General features: G+C 40.8%; 1 protein-coding gene across 3 annotated transcripts in view; it reads right to left on the bottom strand.

The window, feature by feature from the left end:
• AFF3 (ALF transcription elongation factor 3) overlaps positions 1-19,503 on the bottom strand; it is a 333,250-nt gene that overhangs the window by 181,854 nt on the left and 131,893 nt on the right. For 2 of the 3 annotated variants that reach the window (XM_071745558.1, XM_071745568.1), the window contains exon 4: positions 87-131. The exons of the other annotated variant lie outside the window; for it this stretch is intronic. In XM_071745558.1, coding sequence (XP_071601659.1) covers positions 87-131 — 45 coding nt within the window. The remainder of the gene's footprint in view (positions 1-86; positions 132-19,503) is intronic. 3 annotated transcript variants of the gene reach the window in all.

The following is a 19,503-nucleotide window of genomic DNA, read 5'->3' as shown; positions in this document are numbered from 1 at the left end:
ATTGCTATGTACTTGTTGTTCTCATGCCTTTTAAGAGTAAAAAAAATGGCACAGGAAGAGATTTTTTTTTTTTAAAGCATTCCTACCCGCAATATTTCTTCAATGCAGCTGTTATCTCCTGTTCCACTGTCCTGTAAGCAAAATGAGAAAACAGTTTGTTTGTGTTTTTAAAAGAAATAACAAATAGCAGGCTTGGGGACATGGATGTCACATGAAATATATTCCAACCTCTACTACAGTTTCAAAATGAGGCCAAGTCTTTCCAGTGTCTGAAAAGTTGCACTGCTTGAAATTCTCAAATTATTCCCTATCAGCAGTACAGGAAGATGTAATCTTTGCAGTGTTTACATATGATTGCAACAGATTTGTATAAATTAATAGGATTTTGTTGACACCACCCTTAGGTGCGGTGCCTGCTGTTTGGGATATACTGCCTATGAGTAAGCATAAGCAAAAAAAAAATTGTATGTACATAGATCCAATATGTGCATTTCTTTATGTTAAATAAATAATGTCTCTCCTTTGTGCAGGGAAGACTGTGCAGTGACACTGCCTGTGTAAAGCCTGGTGATGTATAGGACAGAGGCAGCTGCAGTGCTGAGGGGAGAGCTGCAGGGACTGCAACGCAGATGGCAGCACAACAGTCCTGAGAAGCCTGTGACTTCCTAAAATGCTGACCCCTAAACCCACTTGTAGGCTGTGAGACTGAGGGCACAGAGGAATGCCCTCATTCATCTCTTCTGAATGCTATGGCTTCCTCCAGAGCCATTCTAGAGAGGGGAAATCAGAGATTTGACAGAGCAGGTATCCTCCTATAGCAGCCATCCAGCTGGTTCCTCACAAAGATGCTCAGCTTAATTATCCATCAGGACCGAAACTTCTGCCAGCAAAGCTGAGGCAGTGCAGGACAGCAAACTGCCAAACTCATAACACTCACGTCCCCTCCTTCCTGCCCACAGTTCCCTTGTGCTGCCCAGCACAACTGGGAAGAGAGGACACACCGCGGATGGAGGTACCAATGCTGAGGAGGTGCCCATCTCCTGTAGTTCCAGGTGGTTGCTGCATCAAGCGAATTTCCTGGGGGTTTATTTCACCACACTAAATTCTCTGACATTCCCCCCCCAAAAAAGGGTTTTCTTCCTTTTGCAGAACAGAACTAACTCAGGAGGCAAGAGACTGGAGCTTGAGGTCTTCCCATGTGGGAAGGGAGGATGGAAACAAAACCAGTATGATTAATTACTGTCCCCAAAGAGCTAGCAAGGAGGTGAGCTTGGTCTTTCTCTCTTGTTTATGAAAACCACCTGGAGGTCCTGAGTTTTCAGGTACCCACATGGAGAAAGAGCAAAGTAATTTGTTTTTCCAAAGTGCTGAGCTCTTGTCATCTGGAAATGAGACTTCTCTACCACATCGGCATTTGGGCACTCAAAAAAAATCACAAGGCACTTTCAAAAATGGGTACCTTTGTTCCCACCAGACCCAAATGATACCACTAATTAGTTTGTACAAGTCCTGCTCATGGACAATGTCATTGCCACTCCCCAGCTGGAGCAGAGTGACCAAGGATTTCTGGATCCACATCTGCCCACAGCCCAACAGCTGGAACCAAGGTCAGAAGTATGACAGCCATGCATATGCATGGGAAAAATTTATGTTTCATATTTTTTTGTAGCTGTTATCTCGTGCCAGTTGATAGAAAGGCCTAAGTGCTTTATTGTCAGCACTCCTGCTTAATCTTTGCTGAATATGGTTCTTGATTGTTAAACAAATGAATTGCAGTAACTCTTTTGGGTGCAACACAGTTCATCAGCTTTACAGTCACCAGGAATCACACGACTGATTTCAAAGGGAAAGTAACTAAGCATGCTATAAAGTCAGCCTTTGGAGAATTACTCATATCTGATGTAGTGATGCTGAAGAGAAGCTGCAGTCCTGAGCAGATAGCCCTGTTCTGATCTCAGCCCTGTCCCCGAGGAACTGCACAGTACTGAGTGCAACCTTCCTGCTGCTGGAGCAGGAGTGAAAGTGCAACAGTTCTTGTTGCCAGTGAAGATAACAAGACAGCCAGAAACACTGCAACAGTCTCTGGATATTTAGGAATTTTAAAATTCACATAATTTTTATTTCTCTCTTTTCTATGTGTTTCCCCCCATTATTTGTTTTCCTTCCCCAAAACCTCTTTCCATGTTATTCTGATAGTAACAGTGAAGACTATAAAGCCTTCATCACAAAAACCTTGTTTACTGAGGAGTGAATTTAGTGCCTGACCTCAAGACTGCTGTTCTAGTCCATTTCCATCTTACAGAAGGAGGGATGAGATGACCCACTATCTTATGCTGTACACAATACATTGAACATATGGTAAAAGGATGCTCTTTAGATTTGTATGAAGGCAGAGCTACTGAAAGTAAATTTGGGAACAGGTTATTTCAGAGTAGGCTCAGAAACAACCTTCTTTTACAAAATTAAATAACCCTCCTAGAAGTGTAATGCAAGAAGTCTGCAAATACCAGCAAGAAATTACACTTTCTATTACCACAGAGCTAAAATATTAGCTATTCTCTCTAGCACATCATCAGCACAGGGACTAAAAAAACTATTCATTCTCTCTCTCGATCATAACCCTACCTTCTGAAAGTAAAAAAACAAAACCAAAGAGGAAACACAAACCTAAAGACATGTAAAAATTACAACAATATTTGGAAAAAACCCTTCAATTTCTATATTTTTCTTTGTTCTTCATCTTTTGAATATCAAATATAAACTTCTTAATTTATTTTTGCTCTGTATACTTGTCAGGATCTTACTAGTGTTGACTCAGACTTCCTAGAATAAGAGCGAGGAAGTTAAATAGCATGTTCTGCACATAGCAAGAAACTCCAATTTTGTATGGCCTGAAGCCATCTGATTTTTTTCTTCGAGCTATCATATAACAGAATGCAGGAGTGGTACTGTGGGTATGTCTGAAAGGTGTTTGTATATGTTGGTATGGAAAAAACTTCCCATTCTTATTATAAAAGACTCTCTTCTCTGCTACATCCCAACTCATAGTATAGAGGAACCTGCACTGCCCAGGAACACAGCAACCTGAATTTAGCTCCATAGCCATATTTTAACTATTAAAGAAATGAAAGCTGGTAAATGTTTCTTGAAATCTGAATTCAAGTAAGAGAGCACGTTACCCCACAGGCAGCAATGAGTGGAAGCAATCTGTGCCCCTCCACCCTCTCAATAACCTGCATGCCATGGTTGGCTTGTGCAAAAAAGGCTTTAATGCCTTTCAAAAAAATAGAGAGAGGGGAATAAAGAAAAACAAATACAAAACAAAACAAAGGAACGGTTTTGAGGCTGCTGTTCCCAACTAAGTTGAGGATACTCTGTAAATACTCTGTATTTATCCTGACATTGATGAACTCAGCTCATTTCCCTCCCTTTGCATTGGGGGAGTTTCATAACCAGCTCACCCCATGTACCCCCCAAGATACCAAGAAGTCTCGGGGACCTGCTGGGGGCTTTGACCTCTTTCCTCTCTGATGCTGTGCCCACACTCCTTCATTCCCCATCCAGGGCAGCCTGAGGAATGCCAAACGCCTGCACACAGGTGGGGCTGGCAAGCAGCCTGGCAGGGGGGTGTGAGGAGCTGCTGCCGAGAGAATCACGACAGTGGCTGCTGAAGAAATAGCCGGGAGCATCGTGCTGCTGATAACAGGAGCAGCTAATTACCATGCAAAGCACAGAGAACTGTAAGAAACAAGGCTGACTAAAGGCTACATCGAATTCTTGAGAAACGGGATGTCAGTTAAAAAAGAAAAAAAGGAAAAAAAAAAAAAAGCTGCATTTGTACAAATTTTATTGCAGAGCATTACTTCATTTTCTTCCCTTACCAACAGCTTTCACATGGAGATATATAAATAAACTCCTCTGAAAGGAATTGCTGATCTGTGATACATTTCCCTCCTTTCAGATCTTTCTGTTGAGGAAAGGAAAATCTTCTGCAAGTATCTATTCCCATTTTTAGCCTAAGAGATTTTTATGGTGTGAGCTTTTGGTCCTGTTATTATTTGGACTGTTCTAAGTGTTCTTACAAAGCCTACAGAAGTTGGTTTTAGTCTCCACTATAAATTAGCCACGATTAAGATCTCCAGAAGGCCGAAATATGCACTGAGTCTCTTCCACTCGGCGACAGCCAGGCTGGCTTTGTTGGCACTGGATTGCCTGTCATCTGTAACCAGCAGCAGGCTGCAGCCATCACACATCCAGTCCTTTGAGTGCCACCTCTGCCTCCTGGGCAGCTCTCACCCCCACACTGCTCTGGCACTGCCTGAAACAGGGCTGGGGGGCTTCCCCTGAGACCTGGAGTGAAGCTGCAGGCAGTAAATGTTTGAAGACAATAACCTAAATGCATGATTTAAAAGAAAACAGTAAAAAAGGGGGAAAATCCCATACTGGTGGAGCTTGATTTGGAAGCATAGTAGAAATGCTTCTCTGCCAGGCAAGATCACAAAAGTATGGAGGTACATATACAAGCATGTACAGGGGTATCTGTAACATTTTCTATACAATCCATGTGCTAGAAAGGAACTTCCAGTGTGAAGATAAGTAAAATTTGTATTTTTTTGCTTATTCATATGTGCACCCTCTGCTTTTTGGGCTGTGGAGAGCTGCTCCCCTCAACAAAGTCCCTTCGATCATTTCTTTCAAGAGATCGTGACACCTTCTATTGAAATTTAACAGTGAGCTATGCCTGAGACCAGAGAGGTGAGTTCTGGGGCTCCCGAGGAAATATAGCCATGCTGTGTAAAGGTATTTTTGGGGAGAGATCATTTGCAGATTACCATAAAGAGTTTTTAGACATTCAGGGCTTGATGTTGATTTCCTTACGTGTGCTACATCCTCCAAAAGAATCTTTACGGGATGGCTGGGCTGAACCCACACCGCTCTGGAGAGGAAACCCAGGACTTAGGTAAGGCAGGCTGGTCAAAAGATTATACCTCAGCCTTGTTAAAAACTCACTTTTTTTGTCTCTTGAGAAAGGCTCACTTGTTTTGAATGTATTCTCTTTCTGCATTAGAGGTTGGAGGTGGGGTGGGGCAGCCTCCTACATGTAGATTTTTTCCCCTTGGCTGTGGTCCAGAAAGTAAGTAACTGTGTGACATCGTTACCTTCAAAATGAAATTTTAACCTGTGTTCTTCATTTCAGTTGAGAAATGAAAGTTTGATATGATCAAAGAACTTTAATGTAAAATTTTAAGAAATATTAATATAATTTGTAGTTACAGAATTAAATACAGCCTAAATCAAGATGGCATTAACACAAAATATTGAAATGCTGCACTCTGGCTCCAGATTTGGTAATTTTTTACTTTAAGAAAACATTTTCTTCAAACAAGAATGAAAATACCTTTGGTCAAAAGCAACATAGTTGCACACTTTTTCAGTTCTGATGAACTGGAACATCCCATGGGAAAAGGACTGAGTAGGAAGAATCAGAAAAGAATTTAAAATGTTTGCAGTTTGATTTGGTTTGTTTTTTGTCTTCTCTAACAGGAATGGCATTTCCATCCTGAGGGTTGATGTGAGACCTACCAGCAATGTTTCCATCTACTTTAACGGGGCTGGACTTCAGGGAGCCACAGCATGCTGGAGTTACCCTCCCTCCAGTGGTGGGAGTGCTGGTCACTTCACAGCCCTTAAACAGAAAAGACTTCTCATCTCTGAGGCTGTGGGCAAGCAGGGCTGAGCTGGGTAGGGTTACACGAAGGAAAGAGAAGTGCAGAGAGTGCTGAGGAAGCTTGATTTACTGTTGCTCCTGATCATGGAAAGCTTTCCTTTGGACTGGTGAAGTTTCTTACTGCTAATTTGGAGTGCCAGAAGCCACAGTAGTTTTCTCCTGTGCTCTGCACTGCTGTAAGAGCCATTTCTCTTTTACTGTGAGGAATTTCTGCTGCTTTCTTAGGCACAAAGATGTACAGGAGGAAGATGAGAAGAACAGCTGAATTCTCCTTAAGCTCTGTGTCAGAAAGTGTTGCACTAATTAAAGTTATTAAATCCATCTAATTTACAGTGACTGTTAATAAGCTGTTACCCTTAATAAGCCCATTCTCTTTTGAAAGGGAGCCTTCATATTTATTACGGGTATTATTTTTCCTGCCATGGGGATCTTGCAACATTGTTCTTGGTTCAAAAGGGAAAAGGAGAAAGGTTAACAAAAAAAAAAAAAAAAAAAGAATAAAGAGCAAGTGATGAAAATATCTGCCTATACTAATTGGGGGTCTCATTGCATCTGGAATATCATGATGCCCCGGTTTTGTACCAGGAACAGGAAGATATTCTGGATAATTGAAGAAGATGAATCAAAAATATCTGTACACAGAAACACCAAATGATCTGATAGACTTGCTGTACACACTAGAAAAGAGAAGCTAATCAGACAAGAGTACATTTTGCTCTTGATGAGTGATGCTTTCTCAGAACAGCCTGCTCAGCAGCTCACCCACAACTGAGATAGGACAGCAGCTTTTGGAGAGCAGAGCCCCCAAGAAGGGAGACTCCAAAGGAGTTTATATTCAGTGCCCACCAGCTTTAGGCAGTACTGGCCCTATAGACAGACCTGAGGGGCCAGAGTGTGAGAAAAGATCCTGTCAGGCTAGTGTCTAGTTGAAGATGGATGTACTGCAGGTGTCTAAGTAAAGGCATTCACAGTATTGTTTTACTGTTTGTTGGTTTGTTGTTTGTTTTGTTTTTTTTAATAGCAGGGAGACGAGTGCATGCCCATAACCTGCACCACCTCTTGGAGTACCTTCTGCCTACGTGGTGCCTGATGTAAAGTAAGTATGGAAAGCCTGGGGTCAGAAAGTGAGATGATGTTGAAGGGCCATAGTCTGGATGACTGCTGGGAGCTTAACTGGAACCTGGGAACCTGCAGCCCAATTTGGAGGGGGTTTAAAAACACTGGGTCCAGACGTGTGCTGAGAGGTCATCTTCAAACTGATGAGATGGTCTGAGTCTGTGTCCACAGCACACACAAAAAAATCAAAAGAATTAAAGGCCAAGAATCCCTCTGAAGCCTCCCCACCATCTCCACCCCTAAGGGCTAACAAACAATCAATGAATGGAACTACACTGGTAACATTTCATCTGATAAAAGATGCTTGGGAGCTTCAAATGAAACCTACTGGCAGATTGGTGGAGCAATTTTACAGGCTTTTACATTATATTCATAAAAATAAAAATCCAAACACACCAGAATTACACTGTGACCCAGAACAATAAAAGGGAGCTGTAATGGAGAAGAACTGCATTGTTCTATTAATAAAATATCAAGGTTTTATTGTTATTGGAAAGATTGATTGTATCAAATCAATACCATGTCAGAGTATATTAATGTTTTTCTTCACTAATGAAAAAATCGGGTCTGATGTGATTACACTCTATTCCTACCCATTTGAAAAATATGGGATGGTAATAATGATGATTGCAACTTCCAATTTTACTCCCTGCTACATGCTCAGTCCTGGGAGGTGCTGAGTAAGTGGCCTCAGTTTTCTGTGAAGTCAACAGGAGCTGACTGCAATTGGCATTCCCCAAAATACTGTCAACAACACCCTGAACTGCACCCCTTTCTCCTGACCCAAAATTGAAGAAAGCCAGTGAGGTCCTCTGGAAATGGGGTTTGTATTTGGAATGGTACTGTGTTGGACCAGATTTTGGTAGTGGGAAGCTAGAGGGCTGGCTTCTGTGAGAAGATGCTGGAAGTTTCCCCTGTATCCAACAGAGCCAATGCCAGCCAGCTCCAAGATGGACCTGGCCCTGGCCCTGGCCATGGCCCAGCCTGTGAGTGATGGAGGTAGTGCTGCTGGGATAACATATTTAAGAAGGGTAAAAAAGCCCTGCTGTGGGACCTGCAGCAGAGAGGGGAGTGGGATGTGAGAGAAACAACCCTTCAGACACCAGGGTCAGCGAAGAAGAAGGAAGAAGAGGTGCTCCAGATAGCAGAGCAGAGATTCCCCTGCAATCCCACGGTGAGGCTGACTGTCCCCCTGCAGCTCATGGAGGACTCCATGCCAGAGCAGGGGGATGCCTGAAGGGGGCTGTGACCACAGAGGAAGCCTCCAATGGAACAGGCTCCTGGCAGCACCTGTGGACACATGGAGAGAGGAGACCTCACTGAGCAGGTTTTTTTGGCTGGGCCTGTGGGGGACCCATGCTGGGGCAGTCTGTTCCTCAAGAGCTGCACCTACACTGCAGCAATTCGTGAAGAACTTCAGCCCATGGGAAGGAATCACATTGGAGAAATTCTTGGGATTTCTGTGAGAACGTGGGACATCCCACAGGAAGGAATGCGGGATGGACCCCAAGCTAGAGCAGGGGATGAGTGTGAGGAGTTCTTCCCTTGAAGAGCAAGGAGCAGCAGAGACAATGTGTGATGAACTGACCACAGCCCCCATTCCCTGTCCCCTTGCACTGATGGTGGGGGGGAGGGAGAGAAACTGGTAATGAAGTTGAGCCTGGGAAGAAGGTGTTTTAAGATTTCTTTTTATTTCTCATTCTCCCATTCTGATTTGATTGGTAATAAAAATTAAACTGATTTCCACAACTCAAGTCTGGTTTTGTTTGTGAGAGTAATTGGTGAGTGATCTCTCCCAGTCCTTATCTTGACCCATGACACCTTAATTCTATTTTCTCTCCCTCTGTCCAGATGAGGAGGGGAAGGATAGAGCAGCTTTGCTGGACATCTGGCTTCCACCCAGGGTCAACCCAACATATGCCTTCCGCATACCACATTTTCTGCAGCACTGTATGCTTGCTCTGGGTGTATTAAGGGATGGGTTGCTTAAGACAGTGGCCTATTTGTTGGGAAGTTTCCATTACGGAGACCACAGCCTTTTGCTTTTGTAGGAGGAAAGGCTTTTTAGTGAAGATACAGACTTCTCCCCTTGGCCCACACAGTCCTCCAAGAGCCATCCCAAGCACCCTGCCCTGGGAGTGATAGAGTTTGGCTTTTCTCCCCTTTAGATGCCTGTCCTCCCTGCTGCACAGATGGCCAATTAGTGTCAAGTGGAATGGGGTATTTTTAGTGATGTGGACATTTGTCTGCTAGGACCTGGACTGAGAGCAATCAATTGCATTTAATATATTGTCAGTAGGGGTTTTGGGGGGAGAATATATGTAGTCTGTAAAGCAGCAACAGTTGGAAAAACAAGTCTTATGGAACTGTTGATCTTTTTGTGACATCTTAATATGAATTTACTGTCAGCTAGCATAATACTCAATAAATTGAATGGATTATTTTGCCAAGAGATCCTTTAAAAATGTTAATTAACAATAAATCAATAAAAACTATTCAACATGAAAATCAATTACACCCCTGTTTACATTCTTTAACTCCAAACATTTCTGTTTTGTGTGCTTGTAATTAGCAAGCTATAAAAGATGCCATAAATAGGCGCATAATGAGAGGAACTGTTTATAAATGATAATTGGTATTCATTTCCACTGAGCTGAAGGTTATATGATTACAAAATATCATGCAGAAAGGGTTAAACCTTTTACAGATACAAGGTTTTTCAGTACACAACTCTGCAAAAATCACAGGCCCCTGATTGAAGAAACAAAAGGCCCCTGATGGAAGAAAGCCCCTGTACATGAGTGTTTGACAGAAAGAGTAACATCTATCAGGCATTCCTTAAAGCCCATTTACACCCATTTAGAAACAGCTCATGGGGAAAAAAATCTACCCTTTGGGCAGTGGTGGAGGGAATAAGAAATGGAGCCTGGCATGAAGCATTCAGCATTGATAAAACATCACCATCTGAACAATATCTCCACTAGGTCAAAAGGGAAGACATCAACATTGAAATGCCATTAAATGCCATTAAAAATCTGGGTGACCATCTTGCTAACATGACAGGAGAAAGGAAACAAGGGTGGTTTCTGTCACGATGGATAACAAGGACATTGCTCTACCCAATACCTCACTCAAAGAGTAGGGCCAAAAAGGGTCTGATTTTCACAGAGGGCCAAAAGAGGATTACAGAATCTTTATGTGGCAAACCAGAGCCCAAAACACTGGGAAAGAGCCTGTATAGCCAGAAGTTAAAACTGAACTATTTCTCATGATAGACACCTACGCAGAGCTGAAAAATGTGTATCCAAAGGAGAAACAAACTCTCATTAATTCCTATTGCTTAAACCCACCTCCTCAGTTTTAAAGAATGAGACCTGATCTGGACTTAACAGGTGAAAAACCCATCATCTGGAGTCCAGAGTAACCTTTGGATTTCTACTAAAGCCTTTTGCTGGTCCAAGGATGCCACCACCACCATCTGACAGTGTCTTCTCCCCAGCAAAAGAAATCTCAGCCTTTCACTATAACAGCTACCATGAGGGCAACAATCATCAATGACCCTTAATGGAGCAGGTCTGAAGCATGGGCAAAGCAGTGAGCATCTAGGAATAAAGCAAGCAAAGTTCAAATTTGAAAATCTAGAGAGAAATTACTTTTTCTACCTTGTTTGCACTCAGGAGATTCATATTTCCTTTCTTTCCATGACCATGACTTAAAATTGAATTAATTTTGGCCTGAGACACTTATATTACACTACTTTTTTATTTGCACAAAATACAGCTGTTTCATGGAAAATATGCATCAGGATTAGGAGTTTTAAAAAAAAAAGTCTATTATGTGTAAGGAACAGAGCATGAGATACATTGGCTGGCTACTCTGTTTCATTGCTGAGACTGGAAAAAACATGTTCTGGTCACAGTAATTATCATCTGGACACCTGTTTGGCCAAGAGTGATATAATTTGCCACTGGATTCTCCAAATTTTATCAATGAACAACCATATGCATCAATCTCTTGGTGCCTCTGGTCCATTCAGGTGGACTCTTTTAAAATCCACACCCAAGCTGATAAATAGCACAATTCTCCAAGCTGCAGCAGAAATCTCAGCAGAGCTTTATTGTGCTTTCAGCACGCCTGAAAAGTCAAAAGAAAAATCCAGCCATATTGTGGTCACTGACAGACTAATGGAAACACATTCACTGCACATCTACTGAAAGCAGTGTTCTCTAACAGTTTTCCAGAGTTAATAGCACATGCAAAATTCCAAATAAAATGTCAGTGCTGCAGCATCCTACGGCTCAGACATGAAAATTCCTTCCAGTTAGGAATATACATGAAGCTATTTATCTATCAAGGTATACAGATATATAAGTATGTACAAAGCAAACAAAAATCTTCTGCAAAAGTTTTCTGAAAATTTCCAAACCAGACAACCAAGTGCCAGATTCTTAGAATCTGCAGCATAAATATCAATAAATTAATCAAATCTATAAGGTTGCAGAGTAGAAAACTACCTTGCTTCTTTTTTCTGTCCTCTTTTTCCAAAACCTCACCAAAATATTTATTTTCCCATTAATTCAGTGCAGGCCCATATCCTCTTTGGTGGGAGACAGAAAGCCCTTTGGCCAGCTAGGCAGAAACCAGGCACTGATGTGCTGCCTTGCAGAGTACTTACCTCCACAAGTCTGGACACCTCCCCACCTGTAAAAGCATCTGCCCCAAGGAAGGGCACCTGTCCAGCACCTGTGCTCACTTTTCTGTGGTCTCCAAGCCAGCACCCTACCATTTGGACATCACAAGACCAGAACCAGGAGAATAATTAATGTGCCAGGTTTAGGTAAAGTTCTAGGTAGCTCCCAAGTAGTTGTATGCTACTAATTGTCATTTTTTCATGGAAGTCACACAGGTCCCTCAGGCTTGGAGGGCAAAAGGTTGGCTTAAAATGATCATAGCCCTTTCTCTTTTGGCTTCTACTTTTCTTTCCATGTTCCCAGGCTATCCCCTTTTAAAGGGCATATTGTATCTAAAAGTCACAATGCTTTCTGATTTTCTTTTTGCCTGTCACTGTTAGAAGTAACAGTGAAATACAGAAAGAAAGTAGAAAGAAAAATTGGCCTCAGATTTTCCTGATTTTGTGTCTTTGAAAGAGTTTGCTTGTCTTTCCCATAGAGTAGACGTTTGCCAGTTCCCAGCTGTTTGCACTGAGCTCTCCCACACAGCTGAAGGCTAATGGAGCACCATTTATAAAACTCAGAAATACAAAATTTTACAAGCCAAGACTGTGTGCTGTGTTACTCGGGGGCAGAATCCACTTTTCAGTCACATTAATAGTTTTCTTTTTAATAGAGAAAACAAGTGACAGCTCACTTTATAACAGTGCCGTGTCATGGGGGCATGACTGCTGCATGGACTGCAAAGCTCTCAGAGGTGCCTACAGAGAACTGCTCTCCCAGCAGCCTTACTGCCCAAAAATTATTTTAAATCCTTTATACACTAGCATTTGCACACATAGAGCAAACAATACAGTGGGGGGAGATAAAAGGAAAAAATGGACAGCGATGGTAGAGATCAATCTTTACTAAATTGCAGACCCAAAACAGTACCATGCCACATGAGATGTGTTTGTACATTTTCTCAGAATGGTTAACTTGCCTGTAGGTTTGATTTGAGTTTGATATCTAAATGGTTCATTATTTTTATGCAAAAAGGTGAGCTGCCTCTTGTATTTCTGTTTTTATTTTTTTGAACACGAGTTAAAGTTAATTCTCCACTTAAAACCAGAGGGGGAAGGGGTTGTCTCTAGAGGAAGAAATGTGCAGTGTAGCCCCATTTGATTTTAAATGGAAGGTAAGTGGAGAGAAAATCTCTAATATTGCTACAGCCCACAGACATTTCCATCTAGGTCAAGTACAACAAATCTGCATTTTGCAAATGGAAGAACCAGCTCTCTGTCCCTCTAAGAACTGGAAGGTCTTGAGGCACCCCAAATTCTAACAACATGTACAGAAAAAAGGAGCACAGTTGGAAAGTCTTTGAGCTGAGAAGCCACATGCTTCCCTTTTGTTAAGTGATCTTGATGAATTTATTTCTGTGGCTTTTATTCACATCTCAGGACGCTGAATCCTTTAAACTTGTTAGTATTTTCCTTTTTATTGTTCTCTGCTGTCTTTCACTGTTTTATTTTATTCTTTTGTTCCCTGATGTAACTGAAGGTAATGCAGTCCTGGGCCTATTACCCTCCATCTCTTTGATCTGGCAGTGGATATCAACAAAGAAGTTATTTGTTCTCAACACATTAAACCCTTCTGTGTAGGTTTTTACAAATTCTGTTATGCAACTTTGATATGGCCTGGAATGAGTTGTCAGGTACCGAAAGGCAGGGGAGCACAAAGGCCTCTCCAAAAGCCAAGCTATGAATGGTGTCATCTTGCTGTTTCACTTTCAAAAGTGGCTCACACAGGTTTGCTGAATAGGAGCCGTTTGACAGCAGACATCTGAATTTGTATTGCAGACTCTAAGACACCTTTATAAGAACTTTGAATATCTTAGTTGAGTCCTGAGGATCAAAGCTTCCTATGTAATAAACCTATCACAGGTTACCCGGAGAGATTTTCAGCATCAGTGACAATGGCAGCTGATTTGCCTCACGTAAGAAGCTACCAATAGATAATAAGGGTTGTGATCAATACTTTAAATAGCGAGATAAAAATCTATCTGAAACTCAGAAATCATATCAGGTTCTCCTAATTTACTTTATAAAACATCTCCAATAATTTTACAACGTGCATGCATCAAGTATTCTTTGAAATACATTAAATCTTGATTTTTCAAATCAGAATACTAGAATAGTAAGCGGAATTGGCAGCATAAACGAATATAATGCATAAACCACAAAAAGCTCTTGGCTGGCTTTTGTATACAACATTAGAAACAGAGAAACACACATTGTTTCACAGTGATCTGCCTTAAATATATGTGTTATGGGTCTCAAATACTCCAAACTATTTGTTTTGGAAGAGAGAGGATGCTCTGCATTTATGATATATGCTACCACGTTGTCATCAGTTGTCATGCTTTGTTTATAGGACTGAATAATCATCAGATTACTATGTTTAGTCTGCACTCTATTCTTCAGAGAACATGTATTAAACAGATCAGATCCTTGTATCTTTTATTTATTTGCTTGTTTATTAAAGGGGTGATGAGTACCTCATACCCCTGAAAATTAACTGTTTGCCAAAGGGTTTGGACTTTCAGGTGCTGGTTGATTTTGGAGAGGAGAAAAGGGTGAAGCTCCTCTTGGGCTTTGATTTTCAATTGTGTGTAAGGACATTAGGTAATAACGCCAGAGAAAAATGAAAAAGATGCAAAATGCTTTGCATATTCAAAGGGCTTCCTTCAGCTTTCTGGCTCCTTTTTGCCAGCCATACTCCCAGCAGTACTTCCTGCATGTTTCATCTGCAGATGTTCCAATCACCTGCAGCCCAGCTCGATCTCAGGGCAGGTAGAGGGTGAGGAAGCCCCACTAAAACGTGGATCCCTATGTCATTTGCAGCAACAGGTACTTCATCAGCAACAGAACAAATGTTCTTGGCAAATGCCTCTCTTTCATGATCCTTTTGCTTCCAGAGTGAAACAAGATAGTCTAGCAAGGGCTGCAGGCAAAGACTTTTTCCTGGTCCTGGGCAGGGGAAGGCACAGTCCTGGCACTCAGGAACCAGCCAGTTGCTGTCAACTCTGCCAAAGGGCTGGTGGAAAAATCCCCACTCCAAGCAGTCCCCACCTGATTTAAGTTTCATATATATTTATACTACACACACAGAAGGATTCTAAACACCTGCAGACGGGAAATTGGTCAGCAGCTATGGGCTTAATGCCTGTAACTCTTAATCCCCGGGGACTGTTTAGGCACAGCAGCACATCTGCAAAGATTACCTGCACAGGTCTGTGTTTAGGGTCTTGGGCACAGGGGAATAAGTTCCTGTTCACTCACTGCCCAAGTTGCCTTGTTGATGGCACTATATATATAAGTTATATAAATTCATGACACAAGGAAACAATGTGATGACTTATTTCTAGAAAATAATTACGAAATCAAACAATTGCCTTTGCAAAAGGATGTATTGGATTATTTACCATTAAGTATATCTGTACCTTTAAGCTAAAAAAAATGAAAAAGAAAAAAAAAAAAAAAAAAAAAAAAAAAAAAAAAAAGGAAAAAAAGAAAAGAAAACCAGCAAGAATGAGACAGAAGCTGAGCTTACATTTCCATGCTTATCTCTCTGTACCGATACTCTCTCGGAGGTCCCTGCTTGCATAGCAGCTGCTGAATTGCTACAGTTTACAGTCTGGCATATTAAAATAAACTAGCACTGATTTTGGCAATTTGCAGTCATGCAGTTGCTGCTGCTGCATAAAGAGTTGATGGATCCCTACAGCAGAGACTGGAGGTCTTCATCTGTGCCCACTTGTGCATCAGGCCTCTCAGTCTGTACAAGCATTAACCACAGCAGAGACTGCTGTGTGAACATACCCAAAGTCACCCATTATTTGTGTCTCATTGCTGTCTGGGGCTCCACCAACTCTATCAACACAAAAGATGTGACTTTTGAAAGGGGCATATCCTGCCATTTGGTCAGATGGAAAGGATCAAATGGGGATATTTGGACTGAAAATAGCCTGCAATAATCTGCATTTTGAATGCACACGTTACCACATAGGCTTGTATAGCATTTTACAAGCACACAATCAGAAACATTAAAAGATCATAGATTCACTGAATCATAGAAGAGTTGGGTTGGAAGTGACCTTAAAGATCATCCAGATCCAACCCTCCTGCCATGGGCACTGACACCTCCCACTAGACCAGGTTTTTCACAGCCCCATCTGACCTGGCCTTCAATACTGCCAGGGATGTGGTTTCCATTACTCCTCTAGGCAACCTGTGGGAGATTGTGAGGTCTTATCACCCTCACAGTAAAGAATTTTCCTTATCTATCCTTATCTAAATCTCCCCTCTTCAGATGCATTTGCTAAATAGTAAATCTAGATACATAATGGCATTTATAACTTTAGATATGGAAAACAGCTGCAATTCTAGATGCTCAACACTATATATACTTTAGGAAGGATAACAAAAGAGTACATTTTGTACTCTAAAGAGCATGGAAGTGTTTTAGCTAGGCAGAATGTAATTCCCCCAGAAAATCAGGAAATCAGCTGAAAAAAAGTTAAGTCCTTACAAATCCTAAAATACCCCTTTAAAAACATAGGTATTCTGAAAACAAAGAGACCTGTCCACAAGACCCCTGTTTTTCCAAATCAAGCCAGCAGACTTCAAGCTGATTTCTCAGGCTCAGTCCTTCCAGAGATGTGAGACAGGGCATAGTGCAGGATCCTTGGAGTTTTCATTCACAGGGCCCGGCCACAGGATGCCACCAAGGGGAGGTGTACAAGGACTCAGTAGCAGCTTTCCAAACAGGAGTCTGCTATTGATGCCAAGAAATACCTCCAGCACACCTTTGGGAGGAAATGAAGCCAAACCTTTCTGTCTGCCCACTGATTACCTGGATACAGTTCACAGTCTTGTGAAACATCCCCACAATAATTTTCTCCTATATGTCGTTGCCCACGAAATATGAAACAGCAATAATGTACATTATAGAAAATATTGGTGGCTGACTAGAAAGTTCTTCAGAAATAAAAAAAGGTAACTAAAATTGGGATCTCATGTTCCAGATGATTAGCATAAGAAAATCCATGTGGGATTCTACAGAATTAGACGCAAGTAAATATTTTTTTTTCCTGCATAGTGTTACCTGCTTTACTGTCTGTGGGACTTGTTGCAAGGAGTGGAGGATAGCTGGTGAAAGGAGAAGAAAAACAAGATCAAATATCCCCACATCATACCACAATAAACAAAGCAAAGCTGTATGTCACTTTGTTTTACCTGCTCTCTCAAAAAGGAAACTGAGAAACTTCCCCCAGCAAGGCAAATGGGATCTTTGACTTATTTCATTCTTAAGGTCAGACACCACTGCTGCTGCCAAGCAGTTCTACTGCTGGAAGTGTGGAAAAGGGAATGGAGGTGAAATTACAGTTTATGCTCAAAAAGGGTCTAATCTCCAGTGTTTGGTACAGTGTGTCTTCTAAGACAAATCATAGAAATACAATTACAGTAATAGTGTATAATTTACCAAAATATTTTGACATTTTTTCAGAGACAGTCTGTTTGCGGGTATTTGCATACCTTTGACTCTAGAGTATAGGCATGTATAAGCACTGAAGAAAGTAAGACAGCAAGTAATTATTTACTGATGAAGGAGTAGATGGGCTTGAAATTTGAAACATTAGCATTCCTATTTCATCCTCACCCTTCCAGAGAAGAAAGGAGGAGACATGAAATAGGAAGTTTTCAACTTGTAGAGATTCCTAATGCACAGCTTTTATGCCATAAATTCCTCCTCTTTGCTGTTTTGACTCACTGCTTTCTCCTGGTTTGCCCAGGTCAGTCAAGCTCAACCCACATTTACTTTGCTGAGGTGGTAAGGGTTACACAACTCAATTTTTTTTCTGTTTCTAAGAGAAATTAATCTGAACTCAGATAATTTGTATACAGCTGAAGGCAATATAAACATGGCTGGTTAGAATTCTTTATATAGTATAAGCCTTTGTACTCCATACTTCATGGAAGTTAATAAGTAGGTGTCAAACTCTGAATTAAAATTCCCAGAAGAGGACACAGCACAAAGGACAATAAAAATGATTTTTAAATAATCATAGGGATAAATAGCATCCACTTCTGACAAATGTAAGTGCTGGTATAAAATGTTATTAGGCTACAGAGATTTTCTTTTGTTCAGGAAGTATGTTTTATTCTTCAGCAGTGTCATTCATCATCCTAATGAACCCTCAAAATGTAAATTAAATAGCAAAGACTGATTCATTCAAAAACATCTTTGTGCTGTGTGTTAAACCATTTTTCTACTTTTATCCTTATATATCAGTTCATTCTTTCATTGCAAAATAACCCCTCAGCCCTTGTGTACTTTAATGGCTGAGTTCAAGCAAAGCCTATGCTCAGTAAACACTTTATTCATTGGTGCTTTTGGTACAGTAATTTAAAAAAAAAATAAATAAAAACCCCACCTCATTTAAAAATGTTATGCCCCTTAAATTATATTTGATCCAGAAAATCTCAGAAACCTGTGTATGCATGTGGTTTTTGTTTTATTCATCATCACTTAGTCCAGGGAAACCCTCAGTGGAAAAGGATTAGTAGAAATTTCAAGCAGCTCTAATTTACTGAACTGAATACATTAACAACTAAGCAAACATCGTATTTTTTGGTAATGGCAGGGAAAAAAAAAAAAAAAGAACCCAGGGTCATGAGCTAAATTATTTCAGATTTCTTGCTATCTGTTGATAAGGACATTACACATTCTTACTAGGAATGCAGCAAAAAGGTTTCCTACTTGACCTGAATTTATGCATGAGCACACACACACCAACAAGAGCGACAAGGAACAGGCCTTCTCTGGAACCAATCCAAACAAAAATGTAACAGGAATGGAAAAAACACAGGAAAAAAAGCATGTCTGGTTTCGGTATGATTAGTCTTCAGTTATCTTGTTCTGTGCCTCTTCCCTTCTCTTTCCCTTTCCCTAATGCTTCCGTAAATCATCTTCAGCTTATTTTGTCTGTGTATATGTTTGTGTGTGTACAAAATGAAGATGAAAATATTAATAGAGAGAGCAAAGTTTGCCTGATGACAAGAATGCTGTTATTAAACTGCATATGGAAGATTTGAAAGCCACAATCTTCAGAATGAATTACCATAAAATCTCAGCATTCAGTGACATTATGCTTTTATGAGGTCAAAATGTTGGAGAGAGACACCAAGGGTTACAATGAAACCATCCAGCTGTGAAAGAGGTAACTACATGTACAGTGTCTTGCTGCCAGGGATCCAAAAAACGGCCCTAGCCCAATACTTTTACTGCAAACCCGGAGAGAGTTGAGTGATGAGATGGTGTAATTGAGTTAGGAGAACCTAAAGACAGGGTTAAGTGTTACAACTTTTAGCTAGAATATCTTCGATGACAGGTGACCTTTTGAAGGGTTTCTCCTAAAAAAGTTAAAACCGTGATTTATGGAAGTTCAGTGATGGCTCCACACTGCGACTGTTTAAGAGACCATACATGTAATTAGGTTAACCTCCACTAAGCAGAAGAAGACAAAAAAAATCAGCATTATAGTATGAAATATTATCACTTAAGAAAATTAAGCATCATGAACTCTAGCTGTGAGAACTTAATAAACCATCCATCATTTATCTTTGAGTGCTGATTCAGAAATCAGACCAGCATTCACAACTGCAGTGATAGATAAAAATAAATGCGTGCAGTATGGTAGTTTATAAATGAAGACAGTAATTTACAAATTAAGGCCAGACTTTAAGCCCACAAAGTAAGTCACTGAAGCTGAAAAAATTTTTGAAGATACTTCAAATATTCTCAACTTGTAGGAAAGAGTTGTATGATGCACAAACTACCTGAGTTTATCCTTTGCCTAACCAGGCTTTTAACACAGAGGAGCTACAAGAGAAAAGGGCTGCCTTTCATGTGTTTGTCTGTATACAACATCCCTGGGTACACTAC

This window comes from Heliangelus exortis, chromosome 1 (genome assembly GCF_036169615.1).
Source record: "Heliangelus exortis chromosome 1, bHelExo1.hap1, whole genome shotgun sequence".
NCBI classification, from domain to species: Eukaryota; Metazoa; Chordata; class Aves; order Apodiformes; family Trochilidae; genus Heliangelus; species Heliangelus exortis.
The sequence above is the reverse complement of the archived record's forward strand: the minus strand, read 5'-3'. Positions and strand labels throughout refer to the sequence as shown.